Raw genomic sequence first — 26,259 nt, forward strand, 5'->3', positions numbered from 1 at the left:
ATATGAACACAGAGGATCACAAGGAGCAAATTGTGGCACACACTTTCTCTCTCTCTCTCTCTCTAGAGTTTCCACCGAAACAAAACCGGATCACCTTCCTTCTCCCTGTTGGATTCTTTTTTTTTTGCTTCTTTCCTTCTTTTTTTTTGCACTTTCCTTTTTTTTGATTGCTTTCTATCTTTCTTTCTTTTTTTTTTGGACAGGGGAGGTGGCGATCGGAGGGGTGGGATGGCGCGGCGCGGTTGTCGCGAAGGGGAGCGGTGGGCGCGGCATGGTAGGGTTGGCGAGCAGCGGAACGGCGGTGGCGGCGAAAACTAGGGTTAGAGGAAAAACGAGAAACAAGAGATTAAACACAAGTAACCAGCAACAATTGAACGAGTAGGCACACAAATTCAACAAAGACACTTATTGAAAGAATGTGCGAGGCTAAACGGTTGCTGGGACAAAGGATCTAACCTGAAAAAAATTTGTTTTGGTTTTTGTGGACTGTAGGAAGGGAAAAACACTCGGTAAAACTCACCGATCAACCTGGAAAGCTGATACCACTTGATAGAGTCGGAGTGCCCGATCTTTCGGTGAGTGGAGATAAATACGACTTGGTGGAAGTAGACCCTCACGATCCGACTACGACGAGCGAACCCGAAGCGCCAATGCAATCGCTGAACCAACTCCCGATGGTTACCAACCTCGCCGGTGCGAGATTAGCCTGATCACGAAGATCGATTCCTGTCCGCAATCAAAGAACGAACAAGAAAAAGAGGCGAGCAATCTAAATATCACTCGAAGGTGGAGTTCTGAATCACACAAGGACAGCGCGTATTTGCGCGTGTTCGAGAGTAGCTAAAGCTAGATGTAAAACAAAACTCAAGTCGTAAACAAAAAGGACTCCGACTAAATAAAGGGGGCGCAGCCCCTGGAGTCCGGAGGGGTCACGCGCGCCCAACCCTGGGCGCCCCACCTGGGCTGCCCTGTTGGGCCATCTTCTTATTCCGATGGGCCTTCGTTCCTTAACACCATGATGAAGTTTAATTCTCTCGCACGGGCCCGAGTGATTGGCCCAACTGGATGATCAACTGTAGGCGCCTGAGGTGGAGGAGCAACTGGAGGCGCCTGAGGTGCTGCTGGTGTAGATGTACTCGTGGTGTCCTCATCATTTATGCTTCACTTATGTCATTGTGTGTATAGAATTATAATCATAAGCAGGTTTTTTAATCAATGTAGTTTTATCAATTCTGTACTGTATCAAAAAAAAGTAAGTGCCAATTGAGTAACTGCTGGCCAAGGGTTTGTCCTGCCTAGCCTTGTCGTTTCAAACGGATGAAAAGTACCTCTGACTGAAGTTCACACAGTCATTGACACATGTTAAGCAAAGTATGATTGCTCAATACATTTATCCCAACGTGGTTGCAAGTTACAGCACCTATATTAATTAATCGTGCATCTGCGCTTTCCATCATCACAAGAACGCTACCATGCAAGTTAAAACACAAACAAACACCAGGTAGGTCCAGTACAATATTGCGCTGGTTCTCACGAGCCTCGCCTTCCTCTCACGAGCTCGGTGCGCTCGCTTCTGAGCAACGCGGCACCTGCCGCCCTCTTCTCGCGCTGGCGCCTCCACTTGTCGAGGGCGGCTTCCCGCCGAGCACCAGTCGAAGCAAGCACGGGGCTGAGCATCCAGAACCTGGCCGAGTTCGCCTTGGGCAGGAGGTGGACCAGGCCGCGCTCGACGCGGCCTCCTTGTACCTCCGGAGCGCGGCGGCGATGGCGTCGGCGTGCGCCCTGATGGCGGGCAGGTGCTGCTTGAACACGTCCCACTCGAATAAGCCTCCGATCTTGGAGCATGTCTCCGTCATGATCCGTAGCTTCGTGCGGAGCATCACCTCGAGGGCCAGCGGGTGATCCTGACGATCTCACGACCTCCGGGGTGCGCTCTCGTGTCGAACACGTCGCGGCGGGAGGCAGAACCTAAACCTCCTCTTCCAGATCTTGAGCCCTATCAGTCTCATCTTAGCTTGCTGCTGATGCTGCGCTTCAGACCTAGTATAATATACGAGAACACAGGGATTACACGCAAATCACAACAGAAACTGTGGAAAATTATCGCACCTAATTAAACGGAGATTGCACGTAGGATATAACTATATATATATATACTATCTCTTACCTGGAGCACGAGCAAGAGCACTTCTCCATCGCCGGTTTAATTAGAATACCGTGCCATGCAGAATCCAGGACGGTTGTTGCTGGTACCGGGGGATGTTTGGATATTTAGTTCGGACTAAAATTCATGTCACATCGAATATTTGAAGGTTAATTAGAAGGACTAAACATGAGCTAATTATAAAATTAATTACACAGATGGAAGCTAATTCACAAAAACGAATCTATTAAGCCTAATTAATCCATCATTAGCACATGTTTACTGTAGCATCACATGGTCAAATCATGAACTAATTAGGCTTAATAGATTCATCTCGCAAATTAGCCTCCATCTGTACAATTAATTTTGTAATTAGTCTATATTTGATACTTCTAATATCTAAACATTCGCTCAGAAAAAACAAACACCCCTTGCTCGAATACACAAAAGTTGAAGCGACACGGAGTACGCTACCGGTTGTACTTCTTTTGCGGGCGTTCGTTGGTACCAATCTCAAACAAGAGATTTATGGTGGAGCCGCATATGCTGCGGTGTAGTTTGCCTGCCGCGACCCGCGATGACGTGCGGTGCAATGGGCTGCAAGTCCGCGAGACTTTGCGCCAATGGGCCGCGACGACCTACGCTCGGTGCCTCGGCTCGGTTTGTTTAAGCTCCAAGTTTACCTCGTTAAAAGCTAGTTTCAACGGAGTTCATTCTTATTCAACGAGATGCTACATAAGCAACTTTAATGATATGCCATTGAAGTTTTATTATAAAAAAATACAAAATGTTTACCTAGGTGAAACTTGAGGTGTCAGTCTATATTTATAGCTATAAATGCATCATCAAATATAAGGTATTTTAATTTGCTCTAAATTAAATTATTCTAGGTTTAAGTAAATTTATAGAATAGGACAATACTATCCACGATATCAAATAATCATAATTAAATCTATTATTATGAAATATATTTTCATAATTTACTTATTTAATGTATTAGATGTTATTAATACTCTTTTCTATAAACTCAATCAAATTTAGAGTAGTTTGATTTAACACAAACTAAAGTCCCTTGTATTTTAGGATGGAGGAATATCCCTTATTAAACTTTGCCTCCAAAAATTACCGCACAGTCTGATAAAAAAAAGTCCAAGAAAGGTAGCATTGACATTTTGTAGTCATCATATCAGAAGGAAAATAATTCAAAAGACAATAAATTTTGCTTGAAGAAAATAAGTTAAACCATTTCATAGAACTGCAATACTTTCTTAGATTCTGTTTTATTAGGGTATAGGAAAAATACTACATGTTATATTTCACTTGTGTGATATGGAATTAAAATCATAGGTAAGTTCTTTAATAGAAACATAGTTCTATCAATTTTGTCAAAAAAAAAATACACCAATAGAGCTACTGGTGGTCAAAGTTTTGTCCTAACGATACAAATTCAAACGGATGAAGTACCTCTGATTGAGGTCCACAAGTTCATCGATACATGCCAAGCAAGCTAGTATGATTGCTCTACTGCAGTCTGGCTAAAGGAAGGCGCCTGCGTGGGTTCTAGAACTAATCAAGGACGAACGAATACCTTGTCTTCCTAGTTAATAAAACTCTTCTTTTACCCTTAAAAAAAGAAGCAAGTATGATTGCCCGATATATTTCTCTGAACGGACTGATGGTCGATTGCTCAAAATGAACTTGCATTCTTAGTTGCTAGTTACAATACCTGTGTTAATTAATTCAGCATTTGTGCTGTTCATCATCACAAGAACACTACCATGCACCTTCAAACAGAAACAAACAGTCAAAACACTAGGTAGCCCAAGTATAACATTGCGCTGGGTCTCATGAGTCTCGCCTTCGTCTCCCCAATCTCAAGGGATGCACAAGCTTGGTCCGCTTGCTTCTTGAGCAACGCGGCAGCTGCCGCCCTCTTCTCGCGCCGGCGGCTCCACTTGTCGAGGGCGGCTTCCCGCCAAGTGCCCATCGTACGGTTTACTTTATTTGCAGATAGCCTTGCTAATTGGATTGGGTTTAATGGTTTTAATGAATTGGGTTTCTTTTGGAAATTGTTTAGATCGGTTATTAATAGGCTGATTCATCAAATGGTTGGTTTGGTTTGGATTCCTCCTAAGAGGAAATAGTTTGGGAGTGGTTTAGAGTGGGTTGCATTGGTTTAATTCACAAAACAATTTAAGGATCCGATTCTTGATGTGGACCCATATATAAGTCCAACTATACTTTTTCGCATGAAATCACTAATTATTAAACTAACTCATCTCCAACAAATTTCAATCAATTTCGTTAAAATTATATATATATATATACATATACATATATATATATATATATCCAATTATACTATTTTGCACAAAGTAGCGGACACTTAAATTGAGTCATCTCCAATAAATTTTGATCAATTTTGCTAAACTTTTGAAGTGTGAATGCGAGGTTTTAATTCTAGGATCCGGCTCTTGACGCGGGGTCCACATTTATGTTTAACCATATTAATTTGCACAAAGTAGCGGGCAGTCAAATTGAGTCATCCCAACAAATTTCGATCAATTTCGTTAAAATTTTATGGTGTGAACGCAATGTTTTAATTCTAGGGTTCGGCTCTTAATGCGGGGTCCAAATGTATATTTAGCACAAAGTAGCGGGCAATCAGACTCTGTCATCTTCAAAAAATTTCGATCAATTTCACTAAAATTTCAAGGTGTGAACACGACATTTTAGTTTTAGAATCCGGCTCTTGACGTAGGACCCACATGTCGAACTCACATTTATTTCAAATATATACGAGTTTTTTAATGAGCCCAAATGTTTATATAGCAAACCATAGTTTTTTATAGCAAACTCATGGATTTTATCAACTCGTAGGGTGGATTGGCTTAGGTTTGGATAATATAAATATGGGGTGAGTTGGGTTGAAAAAATAAATTAAGTTGACTTGGATGGGGGTGGGCTAGAGTTGGATTACAATCCAATAACAGGCCTATTTGTAGACCGTGTCATCCAGAATGCAGCCCGATTGCTGGTAGAATCAGACTCGAATACGAAGTTGAAAGGAACACGCATGCAGTTCGCTACCGATTGCACTTCTTTTGCGGAGTTCGTTTGTATCAAGAGGGTCGACGGACTTGAGAGCCAAGCTGCATGCGGTGCGTGGTTTGCTTGCCGCGATGACGTACGCTGCAACGGGCTGCAAGTATCGGCCCACTCGTGTAGGTCTCGTTGGGCGGGTGAGGTTAAGCCGTTAAGGAAACGCGGCGATGCGGCGAACATGTAAAGTATTGCTTGCCAGGCATTTACCTCGACTTACTTTTCCTTATGCATATCATTATGGATCCCATTTGGCTCAAGATCACAATTATCTGCGTTTTGCCAAGTTCATTCCATCTCTTTTCTAGACCTTGATTCAGAAAAACTGTCGCTACTTTTTTGAAAGAAAAATAAATAAATCCGTGGCTATTTTGCACGGCATCGTTCCGTAAAGGAGATGTAACAACGAGACAAGTCCATTTTCCTTGGCAATTTTGTCATTGCCATTTGTCTGCAAGGCCGCAGCACCACCAGACCACCAAGTACTAACCGCCACCCACCATATCAGGCTCTGATCGCCTGATCCAAGCAGCGCTAGTACTCCTCCAAGCTCTCTCCCTCCCAATGGCAGTATCCCTTTCCAAGATTTGGATCAAACCCTGGGTCTCCCGCAAGCAGCCGGAGAGAAGCCTTTTGCAGGGCACTTTACTTGACCACCCAAAGCCCCTTTGAAAGCGGCAGCTTCTGTCTGCATGGACGGACGGGCGGACGGACGGATGGATTCCCTCCAAGATGCCCCTTTTCTTTTCCGTCCCTTTTCCCTTCTTTTCCTTGTCTTTGATACCTGTAAGCACCTTCCCTTGGCCCCGCCTAAACCCCCCTTTAAAGCCCGAGAGCATTGATCCCCTCTCCAAAATCACCCACGCGCCCTAACCTTATCCCCCATGTGATGTTCAGATGCTTATCGCCATTCTCTCCATCTTCACCTTGGCCTCTCGCTCTTGTTTGCATCTCTGCAAGTTATCTGCAAATGGCTGTTTTTGCCTCTGAAACGCGATCGTTTGGGCCCCCCCAGTTTCCAAGAGCAAAATGGCAGAGGTAATTGGCGGTTGGCTTGGCTTCAGATGATGGGCATTGGCCAGTAAGAATTTTACATGAAAACTGCACTGGATTGAGAAGTGAGTGGGCTGTCCTTCTGGTGCCAGATTGTTGCCAACATCTTAAGACAGGAATTTGCAGCAAAGGTGGGGATGATGGATAAAGTGCCGAGCTGCTCAAGTCAATGCAGCGCACTCAGCTCGTCAAGGTAAACTGCAGTGTTCAGAGCAGCAGCAGGGGTGTTCAGGTCGAAAGGGTTTCAGTCAGAGTTCAGCAATGGCTCTGACTCGCCTACCACCGGAGAGCAGACTAGTCCTGCGAGATGTAAAGCGAGCTAACAAAGGACCTGCCAGGCTAGGCCGCTACATGTCATGCTAAAACAGACATCTCGCTTATTTTAGCTTACCCGTCAGGTCGAATGTTTGACACTAATTAGAAGTATTAAACCTAGACTAATTACAAAACTAATTACACAACCCCTAGGTCAAATCGCGAGACGAATCTATTAAACTTAATTAGTCTATGATTTGATAATATGGTGCTACAGTAACCATTCACTAATGATGGATTAATTGGACTTAGATTCGTCTCGCGATTTAGCTTAGGGGTTCTACAATTAGTTTTGTATTAGCTTATATTTAGTTCTCCTAATTAGTATCCGAACATCCGAAGTAACAGGATTAGCCCCTCCTCCTAAGCAAAAGCAAAGAAGAGCTGAAGATAAAAGTTCAGACTTCCGAAAGATGAAAGATTTCTCTTTTCGAGAAAATTATGTGAAGTGACCAGTCATGTCAGTGTTCTTCACGCTTATGGTTCTGTGCTCTTGTTTGCGTCTGCTGATACCTGCACCGGGACGTGCAGTGAATGGATAATTGTTCACGGCTCCTTGCGGTACGGAGGAATCGGTCCGTTTCACGCAGTGCAGTCAGGGTTGGGCGCTTGGCAACGCATCAGGCACAGTAGAAAACAATGCAGCTTGCAGAAGCAGCTCATCATCTATCCAGATTCCAGAACGAGGAGTGACTTTTTCAGCTCAGAAGCGTAGGGAGAATCGTGTCACTGCAATGCCACTCTAGGGCTCGACTAATTCGTAAAGAGAAAGGAGATGGAATCACTCATCTTCGTGTCGGTGAGAAAGATGAGCTGCTAATCAGGGGATTAAACGGGGGGAAACAACTGTCAGTGAGAGGTGTTTCGAGCTTTAGCTCGACACAGGTGGCCTACTTGTTGAAGGTGACCGGCGGTGAGGTTATTACAGTTACAGAGGTTTATGAAAGGTTTGTGTCTGCGAGGATGAAAAGGGAAAGCCGGCTCCGACCACTTAGGAATGTTTTCACTGTTAGAGTGTGTTTGTTACAGTGATTAAAGTTTAGTTACTGTCACATCGAATATTTAGACTAATTAGGAGTATTAAATATATGTTAATTACAAAACCAATTGGTCACTGTCACATTAATTTTTGATCATGGACTAATTAGGCTTAGTAGATTAGTCTCGCGAATTAGCCTTCAGCAATTGGTTTTGTTCCCTAATTAGTATCTAAACATTTGATGTGATAGGGATTAAACTTTAGTTCTGTAACTAAACACCCCTTATCTTTATGAAAGGCAGGCAGGTTCTGAAATTCTTGCATGTACGGTGGATATAATTTCATTTCGCCTTGTTGCAAGCGTCAAGCAGCAGATAAAAAAGGGTTCTGTCGGTGAGGGTCAAAAAAAAAGAAATATTCCAAACCGGCGAAGGTCTTTGTTTTTTTCTTAACTAAAAACCATGAAGTACTACAACAAGATTATTACTATGCAACAAACTTAGGGGTGTTTGACACACAGAAGTTAAAATTTAGCCCCTGTCACATCGGATGTTTGGCACTAATTAGGAGTATTAAACATTGGTTAATTACAAAACTAATTGCACAACTCTAGGCTAAATCGTGAGACAAATCTATTAAGCCTAATTAGTCTATGATTTGACAATGTGGTGCTACAGTAACCATTCGCTAATGATGAATTAATTAGACTTAATAGATTCGTCTCGCGATTGAGCCTAGGGGTTCTGCTATTAGTTTTGTAATTAGCTCATATTTAGTCGTCCTAATTAGCATCCGAATCGTCCGATGCGACAGGGCTAAAGTTTAGCCCTGTCTCCCAGACACCCCGAACACTTGACTGCCACACGAAAGAGACAAAAGCTTCAGAAACAGACAGATACTCTGGCTGTGGCAGTCTGATATTGGAGAACGTACTGGTCTTGACCAGTCTGAAACTGAACTTTTTTCAGACGCGTGATCCACTACTATTTCTTTCAGACTTCATCTTTCAAACCAAAAATTCAGAGAAAACATAATCCGATCCATAGCAGTCTGATTCAACAAGAACTTTCATGAGATCTCTGCGTAATAGGGGGTTCAAGATCACCAGAGCTCGGCCGAATCTCTGTACCTAATTTCATGAGGCTGAGCTGCAATTCTTTAGAAAATTAGAAGCCATCCATTGAGTGGGGGAGGGGGCACACAGGAATGTCAATCGAGCTGGCGGATATGAGGAACATTCACCGCGCAAATCCGGATCGCGCGAAGGAGATATGGTTTTCTGTAGGAATTCCTTCCCGGATCTCGCCCCCCACTTGACTGAAAGGCTCGGATGCGAGGATGGTCCTTCGCTCCTCCAGGGAACCTTAACGCAGGCGACAATTAGCATCCCGTCAGATTCCTGATGAGCCCTGGCCGTTCTTTTTTACGCCTCTCCTAATCGCTGCTTTTCTCCCTCTCTGCTCCTGCATTTGGCTTCAGAGAATCATCCCCCCTTCTGCGCGCGCATCATGTCGATTGGCGAGTAGCCCATAACGCCTCGATTATTCTCTCCGTCAGTCATGATATCGAGGCCCACGCCTTGATTGTTTCTGAAGCGTTTGTGTGTTTCAGACTTTCAGTACAAGATGTGATGAACAGGAGATGCATCTGAAGGTGAAAAAAAAGATGAAAATAATCAGGATCAGAGCACCAGCCTGTACTGTGTGCTGTTGGCTCGAAGCTCGAAACAGAATGGCAAAAGCAAGAAGAGGACAGAGCGTAGCAGAGGGTTAGGGTAGGGAGCTGGGGAGGGGGAAGGAATATTCGCGCGCCACGTCGCACCAGACAAAAGGGATATTCACAGGACGACTTGGGCAGGCCACCACTGACGCGTGTCACGAGGGGAAAGTGCGTAAAGCCCTCTGCGCCCAGTCCACCCAACGGTCAGAGGAATAATACCACGAGCCCAGCTACGTCTACGTACAGCTCGTCAGCTTAACACCGTGCCGGATCACTGGATCAGTCCAAAATAAAGAGACAACTTTATAACTAGTTAATGGAGACAATTTGTTACTCTATTTACGTTTAATACTCCTAATTAGTATCTAAACATTTAAACATTCGATATGACACGTGCTAAAAATAAGCAAAGGGAACCAAACGCCCTCTAAATTTAGAGGCTAGAGAGCCTTCCATTCTTTGTGGGTAGAACCTTTGGGTTAGTTGACGTACTATCTCCGTTCCTTTTCAGTTTTTTCATTCTCTTATAGGAGCGTATCCAAGGAGACATGTTTGAATTATTTCAAGTAGTCAAAGCTTTGAAAAGTCCTATACTTAGAACGACAAACAAACACAAATCAATTGATACATAGAGAATGTGCGACAAATAAACCTCCATCGCAGAAAATTAATTAATGTTGGATGCATTGTTCAACGTACTATACCTCCGTCTCGAAATATAGGTCGTACTTGTTTCTTTAAGACAAAAGGGAGTAAAAATTTCTCAAAAAAAAAAGTGCCCCGACATTTGCTGAGAGGTAGGTAGCAGATGGCCGACGGGCCCTTTCTTCATTTGTGCGCGTGGTCCGGTTTTCCTGGTCGGTAAATAGTTGGTAGGGAATTCGTCTTTCACTCACAGGAAATGCTGCAATCACAGTTAAGCACCGTCGGCTATTAAGAGGGGGAAAATGCTAATGATCGAATCCCCTCGTCCACTTAAAAAGTCCCGTTGGTGAATGTTCTGAATCTTGTAGTGTATGTAATATAGTTGAAGTTCACAAAAGAATGTCCAAGCAGTTTCAGCCTAATTAGTCCTGCTTAACAGGCTTGAAAATACCCAGTAGAGAAATGTCACGTGTAGAAAGCTTCTGAGCATGTTGCATCACTCATGAGGGACCAACAATAATTTGATTGTGCACAAACATCCTATACTTGAAAAATACGTACCTATGTACATGTAGGTACGTGCATGTAGACATGCACGGTATGCATGTGTAGGATATCAAAGTACGTACGTACGTACGTCGTATCAAACTGATTGTTCACGTAGAGACGGGCGAAAGAAGAGAGAATCCAGAGAAAAGGTAGGGATTGGAGTCTTGTACCTGAAGACTGCCCCAAGAAAGCGACCAACCCCTAATTATTGCACAGGGAATTCGATGCAGCAATACACATATATACACCTTTCTCCCCGGTCTCCTCCTCCTCTGTCCTCTCTCTCTCTCTCTACCCCTAGTATAGCAACACCATACATGCACTCTCTCTCTTCCCTCTCTTCTGATCTTCTCTCTCGGAGAGAGAAAGAGAGAATCTTCTTAGCTTCCTTCCCACTTCCTAAAAAGCCAAGAGTAGTAGCAGCAGCGGAGATTCTCACTCACATTCTCGCTCACACTCCCTCTTTCTCTCTCCAAAGCACACCATGTTTTCCTTTGTGTCCTCCTTTGTGCGTGCTTGATATCCCCCCCAAAGCCTAAGATATTCCTTGCTTGAGCCATGCCAATATATTCCCCTGTGAATGCAAAGTGAGCCGGTACCTCTTCTTCTTGCACACAGACACATGCAGGGGATAGAGAGGAGACACACCAGCATACATGTGTGTTATTCCCATGGCTAGCCAAGAAGAGCTTGTGTGTGAAGGGATGCGCCACCCTTTTCAAAGCAAAGAGAGAGGAATCTTTTTCATATCTTTGGAGGCTTGAATTATGTGTGGTATATGCTGCTTTACTGCTTTACCATCTCCCTCCTTTGATTAATCGTGCAGGAATCATCCATTAGAACCCCGAAAAACAAAAGTTGACAATGCGCGGGCATCTACGATGTATATAGTTAACTTATAGAATTATAGTTGCTTTGCTGCATTCTTTTGGTTTCTGTAATGCAAGTTGGGAGTTGGAGAAGGAGGTGATGTGATTCTCAGGTAGGTATATCTGGTGATTATCCCTGCGTTTTGAGATGAAAATTAGGTAAAAGGTAAATATTCTCCAAGACACCTAGTTGGTTCTCGCTTAGACTTGCAAGGTTCTCTTTGGACTACTTTGAGCTCATCTTTAATTCCATTGAATCAAACGCGCCCAGCTAAGCTTTTCTCCCATGGGTGGACAGTGCAAAAGGCATGTGGATAAATTTTTCGTTGTGAAAAACTTTGCAAAGTTAACTTACCACAAAATGAGCATCCATGTAAAAGATACGCAGACACAGAGAGAATACATATGGATGCCCAAATGCTTATTGGGACAAGAAGACCTGGCCATGTAAAAGTTCCAATTTTTCATGCATGGTTGCATATGCTGGTGAGAGGAGATTCACAGTATATATAGTAGAACTTTATTTGAATGCCAGAGCTGGATTTGATTTGAATGGAGTTACCAGAAGTGCACACAGGTGATGACTGATGAGGTTGATCATCAGGGGAGACTGACTAGACTGGGACTAGAGATGAGAGAGAGAGACGTAGTGCCATGAAGAGGCCAAAACCAGATGTGGCCCCATCTGTGTGGTCGTTGTGCTGTGCTGGGAGGAGATAAGTTTTTGATTCCCTTGCATGTACATGGTGCATGAAACCTCCTGCATATGCAGAAGCTTTTGCATGCAGATGCCTTTGATCTTTGCAAGAAGTTACCATGCCTTTGCTTTATCCCTCCTCCCCCTGCCTGCTCCTGCTGCTGCTAGCTAGCTAGCTAGGAACCTCTTACAAGATCACACATGGCTTTTCCTTTTCTCCCCCTCTAAATCCACCTTTATTCTCTCTCCACTCCCAAAACTCACCCTTAAAAGAAGCCGATTCCCTCCTCTGATCCCTCATCAAACACACTCTCTCACATTCACATTCTCTCTCCACACCCCTCTCTCTCTAGCACACAGACACTTGATCATATCTGAGAAGTAATATACTAGAAGCTTGTAGCAGCTACTGCCAATAGTGCAAGGTCCAAGTCCAACACAAAGGATTCTAGTACAGGACGGTGGACGGCTGAGCTTGGCAGCATGGCGTCTTCGGCCTCCGACCTAACCCTAGACTACAAGCCCAACGGCAACAGCAACGGCGGCGGCGCGTACGCTGTGATCCCGAAGCAGCAGCAGGAGCCGCTCGTCGACGGCCACCACCTGACGACGGAGCAGACGACGCAGAAGCTCCGGGAGTTCCTCGCCCGCCTGGAGGAGGAGCGTCTCAAGATCGACGCCTTCAAGCGCGAGCTCCCCTTGTGCATGCATCTTCTCAACCACGGTGCGTAACCTTCATGTTCATCGTCATCGATCGGCATACCCATGAATGCATGCATGGCTGTAACAATGTATTGATGATTGGGTGCGCGCGCAGCCATGGAGGCCTACGGGCAGCAGCTGGAGGCGTACCAGATGGGGAGCCTGCAGGGCGCGCCGGCGAGGCCGCTGGTGCTGGAGGAGTTCATACCGCTCAAGAAAATCGGGATCGACGCCGCCGCCGACAAGATGGGGAACCCGCCGTCGGAGAAGGCGAGCTGGATGGAGTCGGCGCAGCTCTGGAACGGGCCCGGCGCGGCGTTGGCGGCGGCGGACACTGCGGCGAAGGGTCCGCAGACGCCCAAAGAGAGCTCGGAGCACCAGTTGCCGATCGACACGCTCGGCGCGCTCGACACTGCCGCGGGGCAGCGCAACGGCGGCGCGTTCCTCCCGTTCGCCAAGGACAAGGCCGCCGCGGAAGCCGCGGCGCTGCCGGAGCTCGCCCTCGCGCCGGCGGAGAAAGACGCGGCCGAGACCGACAGGAAGCCGTACCTTGACGCCGCCGGAGCCAACGGTGGCCTGGGCGCGCGGAGAGACGTCCAGAACGGGGTGAAGCCGGCGTCGAACGCGACGGATGGGCAGGCGCCCCCGCCCCCGCAGACGCACAGGAAGGCTCGTCGGTGCTGGTCGCCGGAGCTGCACCGCCGCTTCGTCAATGCCCTGCAGATCCTCGGCGGCGCCCAAGGTACACTCCCTATTGTAATATCTGACGACGAATCAAACCTTAGTTTGGGTAGACGAAATGACAAATGCATGCGTGTGTGAGCTAGCTAAAGACAAATAAAACTTGTTTCTTGTTTGCAAAAGTGGCGACCCCGAAGCAGATCCGCGAGCTGATGAAGGTGGATGGATTGACCAATGATGAGGTGAAAAGCCATCTCCAGGTAATTATAATCTCATCATCCTTCCATGCACGATCATGACGCGGTAATAGTATATCGAGTGATTAGTCATGGGTTGTTATGATTAGCACGCGTGAATCACATTCCAGACAGGAGTATTTGTGTTTCTAAACTGATTATTCTCTTGTGATCTCTCGTACAGAAGTACAGGCTGCACACGCGGCGGCCGATGCCGACGCCGCCGGCGCCGGCGACCGCGGCGCCGCAGCTGGTGGTGCTCGGCGGCATCTGGGTGCCGCCGGAGTACGCGACGCAGGCGGCGGGCCAGGCCATCTACGGCGCGCACCCGGCGACGCAGCCGCACTACACGGCGGCGGTGGCGGCGGCGCAGGAGTACTACCCGCCCCCCGCGGCGGTGCACCACCTGCAGCACCACCCGGCGGCCGCCATGGTGCACCACCGCGCGGCCGCGCCACCGCCGCCGCAGGCCGCCGCGTACAAGGCGGCCATGGCGGGCTCGCCGCCGGAGTCGTCGGAGGGCCTCGGCAGCGCAGGAGGAGGCAGCGTCGGCGGCGGCGGCGGAAGGGAGAGGTCGGAGAGCATCGAGGATGAGGACGAGGGCGAGGAACGGGAGGAGGACGGCGACGACGACGACGACGTGCCGGCCGCCAAGACCGACGGCGAGGACTCCACCGGCGCCGCGGCGATCAAGTACTGATCATTGATCAAACAAAATTAACTAGCTAGCTTAATCACTACTATTAACTCCGGGATTTTTCTAAAAGTCTGTGCTGTTGCATCATCGGGAAAGTGGATTTTTGTTCGCGCCCGCGCGGAGAACGGACGCCGATCGATCTGAACTCACTCCACTCCACTCCACCCAACAACATGTGGAGTGGAGCCGAGTGTCCGAGATTGTCTCATTCGTGATGTGATACATGAGCGAGGGGCCTTTTGTTTACTTTTGGGGGCTTGGCACATTGGTCTCTCTTTGTTCTTGCTTTTGTTTTCGTTTTCGTTTGAACTAGTAGTAAATATAGTTGTGGTGAAATATGATCACCTAATAGGTTAATGTAAACTTGGTTGGATCTAGAGATAATTGGGAAATGTGGATTGGACTTTACTATGCATTTCTTTGATTGTTACATGCTTGTACCCTAGTGTTATGATAAGCACGTTGAGGACCCTTGAATAATGCAAGCTGGTTAAAATTTCAGGTGTACTACTGCTGTGACAACATTGACGATTATTCTTGATTTGATACCTTCAAGATAATTAAACTTTGAGGAGTGTGAATTTTTTTAAGCTTCTTTTTGATTTGGGAAGTAGTTTCTCGTTGTGCTACGGCCGATAGAGGCCTCATAAACTTAGGCCCATATGAAGGGCACGCAGTCCAGTCCCTTTTCCCGTCATGGGCCACCCAAACCTAATGCATCATCAACGGAAGCGCCCCCCGGACAACCCCCCCCCCCCCCCCCCCCCCCCCCCCCCCCCCGGTAACAACAAAGTCAAAGTTCGTTGACGAAACACGGAGACGAACGCGAAGGTAAAAATCTCCTCCTCCTCCTCCTCGTTCACGTGGACGACACATGCCGCCGACCTCGCCGGCGTGACATGCCGTGGACTGCCGCGATGCCCGCCGCGGCGGCCGCGGGCGCCGCCGCGTCAACTCTCTCGATCCCTCGCTAGCCCCCCGGATGTCGCACGGGCACCAATACCCCAAACTGCCCCTCTCCGCCTCGCGGTAGCACGGTGACAACTGACAAGGCTTCTCCTGGGCCGAGGGCGTTCTGGGGAGTCGGCACCCTGTGCCCTCTGTTTCTGGGTCGCTTCCCTCGGAAGTCAAACACAATTCTCTATGTCCAGCCTCCAAGAACCCTACTCGTAGTTCTGAGAGGCCGGAATGGATTGGCAGGCTGATAAACAATGCGGCCGAAGCATCCATGGGGTGACTAACTGAACTATAAGATTGGATTCCGAGTGATCCAATCTGGTCCACGAATTTTTCTGGATCTGGCACATTCTGGTCAGAAATCCATGCGCTGTACTAGAGCAGAGGAGCCAGTGGTGGTGGTGTCCTGGGCTCTCGGATACCAGCCATTGGACGCTGAAGGGGACTGAAGAAATCTCCATGTTGAGGTCAGCAACCAAATCACTCTATGATGATGTTAGCAGCGTAATTTCAGAAGTTTTGCTGCAGGTTTGCAATGTTTTTCGAGCTTTTTTACTCTCACTTTTGTACTCTCCAGGGTAGCAAGCATTTCGTGCCAAAAGTTTGCAGTGTGTCCATGATACCTATGCAGTTATGCTAGCCTTGTACCCCAGCTTCAGATGTCAGCAACGTCAATCCGTACAACGGCACAAGTAGTGATGTAATTCTGTTGCTCTTGTTGTTTCAAATGCAGGGCTGAGAATCTCTGAACAGATAGATAATCAAGGGTGGTTCAAGCTTGCTCTCGAGCAGCAATGGCGTCGAAAAAACTGCAGTACATCAGCGCGTTCTTGCTGCCATTCCTTGCTGTCGCCGCGTCGTTTGATCCCTTTCATCAAAATGAGCAAGCGGTCGGTCCGATGGGCCCCGGCGGCCAGGGCCCCTTCATCCCCCACGAGTACGTCCGCTTCGCCGACGTCAAGCGGCAGTGCCGGTCCGTGCTCTCCGCCGCCGAGGAGCTCACGTTCGACGCCAACCGCGCCAACGCCCTCATGCCGGAGCTGAGCTTCGTCAAGGGGGACTGGAAGCAGGACGCCGACGGCGCGCCGCTGCTGCCGTTCGACGGCACCGACGCCGCGGACGGGGCGCCGGACCCGCTGCCGCTCGCCTCATTCACGCTCACGCACGTCGACGTGGGGCGCCGCGAGAAGACGGCCCTCAACGTCAGCGGCGTCCTCGGCGTCGCCATCTCCCGCAACGGTACCGTCCCGGAGATGGGCCAGTACGTGTCGCCGGAGCTCAAGGTGTGGCCCGGGAGCACGGAGCTCAAGATCCTCTTCGAGGGCGTGTACACTGAGAACGGCGACGGCGAGAGCGTGCTCTGCATGGTCGGCAACGCCCTGCTGCCGCGGCGCGGCGACGACGCCGGCGACCCGTGGGGCTGGGCCAAGAACACCAACCGCGACAACTTCCAGCCGCCAGTCGAGAAGGACGACAACATACTACTCGTGCTCCGGTACCCGACGACGCTGACGCTGACGACGCGCGCCGTGCGCGGCGAGCTCACGAGCACGAGCGGCAAGTCCGGCGCCGCCTACTTCGACGCCGTGCACCTGCTGTCGCAGCTGGGCGCCTACTCCAACTACAAGTTCGGGTCCGAGAAGCTCGTCGACAAAGCGTGCACCCCGCACCCTTACCGCGACGACATCCTCCGCGGCGGCGGCAGGGGGCTTTACAAGGGCAACTCCTTTTGCGGCATCCTCGACCGGTTCACGTCGGAGGACCTGCTCGCCGTCGTGCCGAACTGGCAGTGCAACGGCACGGACGCCACCTGCCGGAGGCTCGGGCCGTTCGAGACGGACAAGGCGGTCGACGCGACGGACGGCGCGTTCACGGGCGTCAGCGTCGTGATGCAGGACGTCCGGTGCGAGCCGAGGAACGCCCCGGGCGGCGAGAGCTCGGCGAGGGTGTCGGCCGTGTTCCGCGCCGTGGCGCCGTGGGAGCACAAGTACACGGCGAGCAAGCGGAGCGGGCTCAGCGGCATGACGCTCTCGGCCGAGGGCGTGTGGCGCGCGTCCACGGGCCAGCTCTGCATGGTGGGCTGCCTCGGCGTCGGCGAGAAGGCGTGCCACTCGCGCGTGTGCCTCTACGTGCAGACCACCTTCACGGCCACCCGCCGCAGCATCACGGTGGGGCAGATCACCCGCATCGACGGCAGCGGCGGCGCCGCCCACTTCCCGCTGACGATCAAACGCACGGTGCACCCGACAGAGCTCTGGAACCGGTTCGGCGTCTCCGGTGGTGCGCCGCTGAGCATGGCGTACAACTACACCAAGGTGAGGCAGGCCGGCGAGTTTCTCAGGCGGAGCGAGCCGTTCGACTTCGGCACCGTCCTCGCTAAGTCGCTCCTGAGCTACCCGAGGGTGGCCTCCGCCGACGCGATGAGCCTGTCCAACCTCGCCGACGACCTCACGCTCCACGTCGCCGCCGTGCCCGACCCGTTCCCGCGTGAACGGTTCGAGCGGCCGTTCTTTCAGCTGGAGGTGCTCTCTCTCGGATCACTCGTCGGCCGTACCTCGCAGCTGGCGGCAGAGAGCATTCCGTTTTCTGACATGCCAGGTGGGCGAGGAGGGGGCAAAGCATCCTCGTCGTCGTCGTCGCAGCCAGAGTCCTCGTCGACGTCGTCGTCGCAGCCGACTGCAGCGTCCTCTCTTCTCAACGTGTCCGCGGAGCTCTCGCTGTCCGGGGAGCCTTATGCGAACGTGTCGAGCCTGTTCTTGGAGGGCGTGTACAACCCGGTCAACGGCCGGATGTACCTGATCGGCTGCCGGAGAATCCAAGCGACTCGGCAAGCCTTCTCGACGCTGAAAGCTGTGGAGGATGGCATGGACTGCTCGATCGAGATGAGGGTGGAGTACCCGCCGACGACGGCGCGGTGGCTGATCAACCCGACGGCGAAGGTGCGCATCGCCAGCACGCGCGACCCCGGCGACCCGCTGCACTTCAACGAGACGGCGCTCCAGACGCTTCCGATCCTGTACCGGGAGCAGCGGCAGGACATCCTGTCCCGTCGCAGCGTCGAGGGCATCCTCCGCATCGCGACGCTGGCGGCGGCCATCGCCGCGGAGTTCAGCCAGCTCATGTACATCAAGGCCAACACCGACGTGATGCCGTACGTGTCGCTGGTGATGCTGGGCGTGCAGGCGGTCGGGTACAGCGTGCCGCTGATCACCGGCGCGGAGGCGCTGTTCGCGCGCATCGCCGCCGGCAACGACGGCGGAGCCGCCGTACCGCCGTCATACGAGGTGGACAAGAGCGCCCTGTACTGGATCATCGACTGCGTCGTCAAGATCCTCATCCTCGCCGCGTTCCTCCTGACGCTCCGGCTGGCGCAGAAGGTCTGGCGGTCGCGCATCCGGCTGCTGACGCGGTCGCCACTGGAGCCCGGCCGCGTGCCGAGCGACCGGAGGGTGCTCCTCTACAGCTCCGGCGCGCACCTCGTCGGCTTCACGGTGATCCTGGCGGCGCACTACGTGAGCGTGTACGGCCGGCCGGTGCGGGACGACGGGTCGTACATGGACGCCCGCGGGAGGACGCACGCGCTGCGGGAGTGGGCGGTGACTCTAGAGGAGTACGTCGGGATGGCGCAGGACTTCTTCCTCCTCCCGCAGGTGATCGGCAACGTGGTGTGGCGGATCAACTGCAAGCCGCTCAAGAAGAGCTACTACGCCGGCGTGACGGCGGTGCGGCTGCTGCCGCACCTCTACGACTACATCAAGGCGCCGGCGATCAACCCATACTTCGCGGAGGAGTACGAGTTCGTGAACACGAGCCTCGACTTCTACTCCCGGTTCGGCGACGTGGCCATCCCGCTGGTCGCCGTCGCGCTCGCCGCCGCCGTGTACGTGCAGCAGCGGTGGAACTACAAGATCATCAGCAAGACCGTCAAGACGCAGCAGAAGAAGCTGCAGCACCTCGGGTCGAGGGTGTACGAGCGGCTGCCGTCCATGTCGTCGGCGAACTTCGAGGCCGAGCTCGTCTCCGGCGTCAACGAGGGCGTCGGCCTGCGCCGCGACACAAGCTTGAGCTGAGGCTGCTGAGCCATTCAACCATCGACCTGCTAGCTAGCTCGTTTGCTTTCCCTTTTTCTTTCTTACCTTTTTGGTGTTTATTTGATGTTCTTTGTTTTCGCCTTCTGTCTTCGAAACAAAACTGTGTACTAATAGTAGCTCAATAAATTTCATTTCTTTTTTCATGTTCATTTTTTTAAAATTTTCCCTGATAGTGATAGCTTTGGTTTGCAGTTACATTTGCAGCAGTCATGCTCATGTGAATTGCATGCCAAAGTCGTCATGGCATCGCCTTATAGATTGTGAATGATGCTGAGGTGATTTGCAACTTCCAATATTCTTTCACAGTACAGTACGGCTGGCTAGCTCGCTAGTTAGTACTACCGGTAATTAGTTAAGAGTCCGGGACAGAGATAATTAATCTAGCATCGCATCTACATGTAGGCGAAGGAAAGGGTGAGCTCGAGTGACAGCTTGGTCTCCTCCTCAAGCTGCTGCTGCTGCTCCGGCTGCTGCAGGGTCGCCGCCTCCGTCGCGCCGCTGTGGGAGGAAGGCTTCTGATGATCGGAGCTGCAGCTTGGGCCTGCCGCGCCGTCAGGCACACCCTGCAATGCAAATGACAATGACATACAGATCAGCGTTGTGGTGGTTGCAAATGCTTCCATCGAATTTGATCAACCCCGTCAGTAGCTGGTTCTAACAAGTTAACAACATTTCAGTGAAATTCATGTGGCTGTTTTAATTTACTTTATTTTAAAATTACCAGCATGCAAAACATGGGTTATGTCGACTTAATGTACTACTTATAACCAACAAAATGCCAGCACTGATTTTTGTTGGTGCAAGAAAAGTGACGTGCTAGTGCTAATGGATGAGTACACAATACACAGGCACATTGCCTGAACGCAAGCAGGAAGGACGTTCTCTTGCCATTGGCCGAGAAGAAAGCGAGAACGATGCACGAGGGAGACGGGGGAGTGATCTACCTGGAGGCGGGTGACGTTGCCGCCGTCGTCGACGTGATAGCCGGCCTCGGCGCAGAGCGCGCGGAGCACGTCGTTCTGGTCGGCGTGCTTGGGCAGCGTGTACCCGGCGTGGGCGCGCAGGCCGGCGTAGATCCTGGCGGCCACCTGCCGCCGCCGCCGCTCGCGCTGCCGGTTGTTCTCCCGCTCCCGGGGCGTCGGGTGCCGCAGCGACGTCGTCAGCCCGCCGCCCCGGCCCCGCCGCCGCACCGTCCACGGCCCCTGCGTCGAGCGGATGCACCCCCGCCGCCCGGCCACTGGCGCCGCCGCCGCTTCGCCCTCCTCTCTCCCGGCTCCGACCTCCATTGTCGTCGATCGGTCACGCACACACCTACACCTCCACGCAGCACGTACTGCTCTCTCGCTCGCTCTCTCACGGGTCTTACTCAACTGGTGGGTGATAAATCTCCCTCTCACTCACACGAATATTTATAGGGAGAGAATCATATGCATGCCTGTGGAGTGATGAAAAGTTGCTGCTTCTTTGGCATTGCGAAAAACCAAGTGCTCCTAGTTCATGAAGGCTTTTGTTGCTACGTGCATGTAAGTTTCTTGGCATCTCCCTCTCTCTCACACACTCCCGGTGTGTGTGTGTGTGTGTGAGAAAAGGAATAATGTAGTTGGGAGCATGTAACATCTGTGTTGAGCACTTGGGATGTACTCTACAAGAGGAAGCAGGAGATGCTGCAGGCTATTGCCACAAGAAGGGGAATATTTTCGCCGCAGTACATCCAATGGTTCCATGCCCCGTTCTGGATCCTACCTGCCTTTTCAGTTCTCGGCCATGCCTTGTGTCTTTCTCACTGGCAGGTGTGCACTAGTGTACTGCCTAGACTGCTGCTGAGCAGTGCCTAGAGAGAAGCCTATCAACCAGTCAGAGGAAGTTACAACGTTACATGCATGGTAACGCATTCTTGGCCCATAGTATGCAAGCAGCTCTAGCTTTTGGCGATGGTGCGCCCAAGCAGATCAAAACCGAATGTTGTTCTGAGGAGAAATATTTGTTGCTGGTTTTCCGATTTATTTTCTTCCTTGTTCAGTGTTCATGCATAGTTCCTATGCTTCTGTTTTCCTGGTATCTTTTACTCGCTTCGATTGAGTACAGTCGGATGGTCAAAAGAGGAGCAAGGAGCATCAGATTTTGATGAGTCATGAGATATCTGCCTTAGAATCTCAAAATTCCCGTGCAGGCAGGCATACATGCGTTTGGGGCTCAAGGAGTCAAGGTTCAGGTGTGCCAAGGTGCTCCAGCCACTGGGATGGTTTTCTTTGACCGTGGTGTTCATGCACATCGTTGTGTATCAGCATGCAAGATTAACACCAGATGTCACTGCAAGGTGAGAACAAAGAAGTTGTAAGGAATTTGAAAGCCGCATGTGTACATGTAAGTAAAAACAACTGAGTAAATCGAAAAGGAATGAAATGAAAGTAAGTAACCATACGACATACTTCAGGGTTCAGAGATGCAGCTGCGTTTTTACTGACGAATACAAATTTCAGAGCTTCCCGTATTAGGTCAGGATTTACAGTGTGAACAAGCGGTAAGTTGTTTGATGTCGCTGTACACATACATATGAGGTTCGCCGGAAAGAAACTTTTCTTCATGTGATGTTAGATCATCGCATTTGCTGAATACCTTGGACATCTTTATCCGGTTGCCTTTTGGCAGAAAATATCCAAGAATGCGCCAGAGTTGGATTGGTTCGCCACTTAACTGTCCAGAGCCTCCTACAACAAACAAGTACTAAATGATTCAAGTAATCTCCAATCTCTCTAATGATTAGGGATGCCTCGATGCCCAGAGCCTCATAAGTAAAAGGCTAATGTCTATTCTTTACATGCTCAAGCCAATGCCTCTGATGCAATGCAAAAGTGTTTCGATTCAGAGTTTCAAAAATCTTTCATGGTACGGAAGAACCAATGCACTTGTGGATGGTAACTAACGAGCAGGTGGAGACAAAAAAAAAGGTCCAGAACTCAACGGAGAAAGACGGCGAAAAGCTAAGCAAAAAGGCGAAGGAGAAGTGCTCAGGCCGCCGCACCATCGTGTTCATCTGATCATCTCTTCACATGTCAGAGACACACAAGCAGCCCTGATTCCTGGGATCAGACACGGGAATATTTACGCCGTTCCAGGGGAATAGAATTGTTACCGCAGCACAAGAGACAAGGAGCAGCTTCTCTCATTCCCTGCGCTTCCCTATCAAACGAAATCTATCTGCTGCTGCTATATTCTACCCACGCCCTACCCATCCATCAGTCACTGAAATCCTCTGCATGCCAGTCTGACCGGGGGCTTGGCTACTCTTTCCTTGCGGTGATGATTGCGCGGCGTCTGAGCTGCGGTGGCAGTGGCGGTAGGCCGGTAGGGTTTCAAGAACTGACGCGCAAAAGCACGAGCCCTTTCCGGCAGCCTCCTGCCAATTGGAATGGCTCGAAAAGCACCAACCTCGGCGTCGTCTTGCAATGGAAAAAGGTGCTGGAGGAGGACCGGCGGGAGGGACGGAGCGCGCCCCCGGTGCGGGCGGGACGAGCTCCGGTACCCGCCGGCGCGGGGCGACAGGGAGGCGGCGCGCGACGGTCGGTATGAGGGGGAGGCAGGAGCGAAGCGGTCGAGGGAGGCGGGGGCTGGTGCGTCGGCCGGGCGGAGGCAGAGGGCGCCGGCGCGGGCAGATGCGGGCGGCGACAGTCGGCAGGCGAGGGCGCAGGGGAGAGGGCCTGCCGCGGCGCTGGGCACGCGCCGCTGCTGCCGCAGGACCCGCCGGTGGTGGTGCTCGGCTCGGCCGCCGGCCCACATGCGGCGCGGGTCTCATGCCGGCGGGGGCGGCTGGCTGGCGGTGGATGCCACTGAAACGGACCCGCCGGCGAGCAGCAGCGGACGGAGCCTGGAGGCCGGAGGTGCAGGTGTGCAGTGTGCCGCCGGTTTTGGGGAAGATAGATGGGGAAGAGACGGTGGGGAAGAGTGAGGAGCAAGATTAGAATAAAATACGCGATTTGTCTCTAGAGATTTTCTTATTTAAGTTGCAATCGTCACTGCGGTGCAAGTGAAGATGTCTGAATACTCATTGGAATATTTTCTTGAACATTTTTAATTATTTATTTTAATAAACATTTTGGTGAAATGTAGGTGTCCCATGAGGAGATTGTTGAACATGTTTCATCGATTCTAACCAGCAGTGGCATCGTTTATTCTGGGAAAAGTATTGACACTGGAAATCTAGAATGGTTTGGCATCAATTTGGTTCACTTACATTCATTCATATATTTTATGCGCACCTGGTGTGGTGATTTTTCTTTTTCTTAATTCTTACCTTGTTGTTTTGAAGCTACCAATATGGGGCAATGCCGATTGGGTCAAGTTCACAAAGCGGTATGTTACTTTTGGTTGATATTATTTCCTACTAAAATTAGAAAAGAATATTAGTTGTGCAACAACTTTATTATGTTTCCAACCATTGCAAAGTTGGATGTGGTGGATGCACCTCTTTTCAACTTTGCAGTACCAAAAGTGGTGCAACCAGACCTTCTTGGAATACCAGCCTCCGAACAATGCTTCCCAATTTCATAAGTTGATTCCTAACCAATTTCATTACTGAATAGGGGATTGTGAGGAAACTAATGAAGCTGACAAGTCATCTTCTGTGGAAGACAAAGTTAGTAAAAGGGTAAGGAGATATTTAACAAAATTTAAGTGCGGATGATATCACATTTTTCCATGTCAACCTGTGGATGCTTTAGCTATCAGATAGTTGCTGTTTGATTTTTTCCCCAACTTGTAATACTTTTGTTGCCGGAGGATAAAAGCCTTTTAGTTTGTTCCAAATATTAATTTTATTCCGGGGAAATTGTGAATTAATTTTATTCTGGGAAATTGTGAAAACCCACCTTTAAGTCATTTTGGTCCAGCCTTCGCAGTTCCCACCTGCAAATTTCCGTTAATTTGATCACATGAACTTGCTGTAAATCTTTGTCCCCTCACCTATTTACTTTGTCTGCTTAAACGTCTGAACAAAATTTAGGCTCACTTTACTCCCCCGAACTATTTCATTTGGTTCAATCTACCCCCTAATTAGATTTATCTTTTTCTGTTTCTTCGTGTAAAAGTTGAGTTTTAAGTTCATATTTTCTCAGTGACTTATAACATAATGCTCGACGTTAGAAAAATATATTAGAATTTTTCATGATTACTTTTCATACAGTTTTATATATTTAAGATCAATTTCATATTAAATATTCCTAACCTATGAAAATAATCATGAAAAATTCCTAGTATAATTTTTTAACATAAAGCATCATGTTTTGTATCTGCTCACAAAATTTGAACTCAAAATTCAACTCATATAGAGAGAAACAAAAAAGAGAAATCTAATTAGGGGTAGATTGGAAAAATAAATTAGTTCAGGGGAGTAAAGTGAGCCAAAATTTTGTTCAGGGGGTTAAGCGGACAAAGTGGATAGGTGAGGGGAATAAAATTGACTTTTTCCTAAATCTTTTTGTGGTGCTATTCTGCAATGTTCTAGTTCCACATGTAGCCCAACGTTTTTTTTTTCATAGCTACCATTCTATCTTGGAGCTTAGTCTCCTACAATGGAACCGAAGCTTCTATCGGCAATTGTATATTTGTTAAGTCTAATTTGTACTGATGATGAAACTAATCTCAAAACAAATTGATACTTTAGTGACATTGTTCTTCTGAGCAGCATCATACCCTGTCGATCAAGGAATTGTTTTATTAAGCAAACATAATACATAACCTCCAATCGTCGCCTTGTTGGTTAAACAGCAGCATGAATACTCATTGCTTCTCACAACTGTTGGCGTTTTAATGATATTTTTACACATTTTGATACTAATTGACTCATGTAAACAGATTCTGATAAAGCAACCGCCGAAAGGATTGGCCATAAAAGAAGTGAGAAACATGTTCTTCCCAGACTGGAAAACGGTGCTGGCTTGTCGGTTCCTGGTGAAGATGGCTCCAACCTGTCAACCAAGCAGGAAAGACTTGCGAAGTGCTGAAGCAAGCAAGAAGGGGGCAAAGAAATCGATGGCAAATCCTGGATCGATGGGATGGCCCCAATTAGCAAGCAACTATGAATCCAGAAGGATGCTTTGTGCTGTTGCTTCCATGTCCCGGAAGGTATTGTTTAAGCGCACTTAGGAAATCTGTGCCGGTATGCTCGTTGAAGTACTTGTCTGGACACTTAGCTTGGATATCTTTTTGGTGCGGTTCCGACTACATGCTCAATGTTGCCTTAATCTTGTGCAGGTCTGAGAAATAGATATGAAATTGTGAGCTGACATGAGAATGATCGTGTCCTGCTGTGCGAGAAGTTATTTTCATATGTAGTTGCCTGACTTTTTAATTTTAAAGCAAGGGATTCCCGCAGTCATTAAAGCAAGGGAGCAGCAACACAACAATCACAGCAGCAGGTTGAGGTGCAGCGACTCTTGCTCCAGAGGCATGTGCAACAGCAGCAGCAAAATTCGCAAGAGCAGCACCCGCAGCTGCAACAGCGCCAGCAGAAGCAACAGCAGCGTAATGAAAACACTGACTTTAGCACAAGAGCTCAGCATGGTACAGTTGCTGCTGCTGATCCACCAGCGCGACAACATGCTGCAGCGGCAAGTGTTTTATGTGCAAAGATATATGAGGATAGAGCGAAAATTACTGCTCAGAGGGACGTTTCAGATGAGGCTTCAATGAAGCTAATTTTCTAAATTGCAGTATCAACTGCTGCTTCAATATTTGATGTACACTCAATATTTGTAATGCACCAAAGGCTCGCTGAAAGCACTGGTCCATTGCTGGAAGCAAACCCACAACTTCAATGCTAAGGTCAC

General features: G+C 49.4%; 3 protein-coding genes across 5 annotated transcripts; 2 read left to right on the forward strand and 1 right to left on the reverse strand.

The window, feature by feature from the left end:
* The first annotated feature begins 10,787 nt into the window (after positions 1-10,787).
* On the forward strand, positions 10,788-14,802 carry LOC117854686 (transcription factor NIGTH1). 2 transcript variants are annotated; one of them, XM_072294206.1, is made up of 5 exons: positions 10,788-12,795; positions 12,889-13,515; positions 13,638-13,714; positions 13,875-14,383; positions 14,458-14,802. In XM_072294206.1, the coding sequence occupies exons 1-5, from the start codon at positions 12,555-12,557 to the stop codon at positions 14,600-14,602; spliced, it is 1,599 nt and encodes a 532-aa protein (XP_072150307.1). In that variant the 5' UTR covers positions 10,788-12,554; the 3' UTR covers positions 14,603-14,802. The 2 variants fall into 2 exon arrangements, with proteins under 2 accessions (XP_072150307.1, XP_034592801.1); XM_034736910.2 differs by having other exon boundaries at positions 13,875-14,633.
* Positions 14,803-15,523: 721 nt separating this feature from the next.
* Positions 15,524-19,578, forward strand: LOC117855559 (uncharacterized). 2 transcript variants are annotated; one of them, XM_034737943.2, is made up of 2 exons: positions 15,524-15,872; positions 16,078-19,578. In XM_034737943.2, exon 2 carries the CDS (start codon positions 16,139-16,141, stop codon positions 19,412-19,414), a length of 3,276 nt encoding a protein of 1,091 aa, XP_034593834.1. In that variant the 5' UTR covers positions 15,524-15,872; positions 16,078-16,138; the 3' UTR covers positions 19,415-19,578. The 2 variants fall into 2 exon arrangements, with proteins under 2 accessions (XP_034593834.1, XP_034593833.1); XM_034737942.2 differs by having other exon boundaries at positions 15,527-15,811.
* A 249-nt stretch (positions 19,579-19,827) lies between these two features.
* Positions 19,828-20,721, reverse strand: LOC117856209 (BES1/BZR1 homolog protein 1). Its single transcript, XM_034738623.2, has 2 exons — positions 20,380-20,721; positions 19,828-19,998 (listed from the first exon to the last, which is right to left on the reverse strand). Exons 1-2 carry the CDS (start codon positions 20,719-20,721, stop codon positions 19,828-19,830), a joined length of 513 nt encoding a protein of 170 aa, XP_034594514.1.
* Positions 20,722-26,259: the final 5,538 nt, after the last annotated feature.

Source organism: Setaria viridis, chromosome 5 (genome assembly GCF_005286985.2).
Source record: "Setaria viridis chromosome 5, Setaria_viridis_v4.0, whole genome shotgun sequence".
NCBI classification, from domain to species: domain Eukaryota; kingdom Viridiplantae; phylum Streptophyta; class Magnoliopsida; order Poales; family Poaceae; genus Setaria; species Setaria viridis.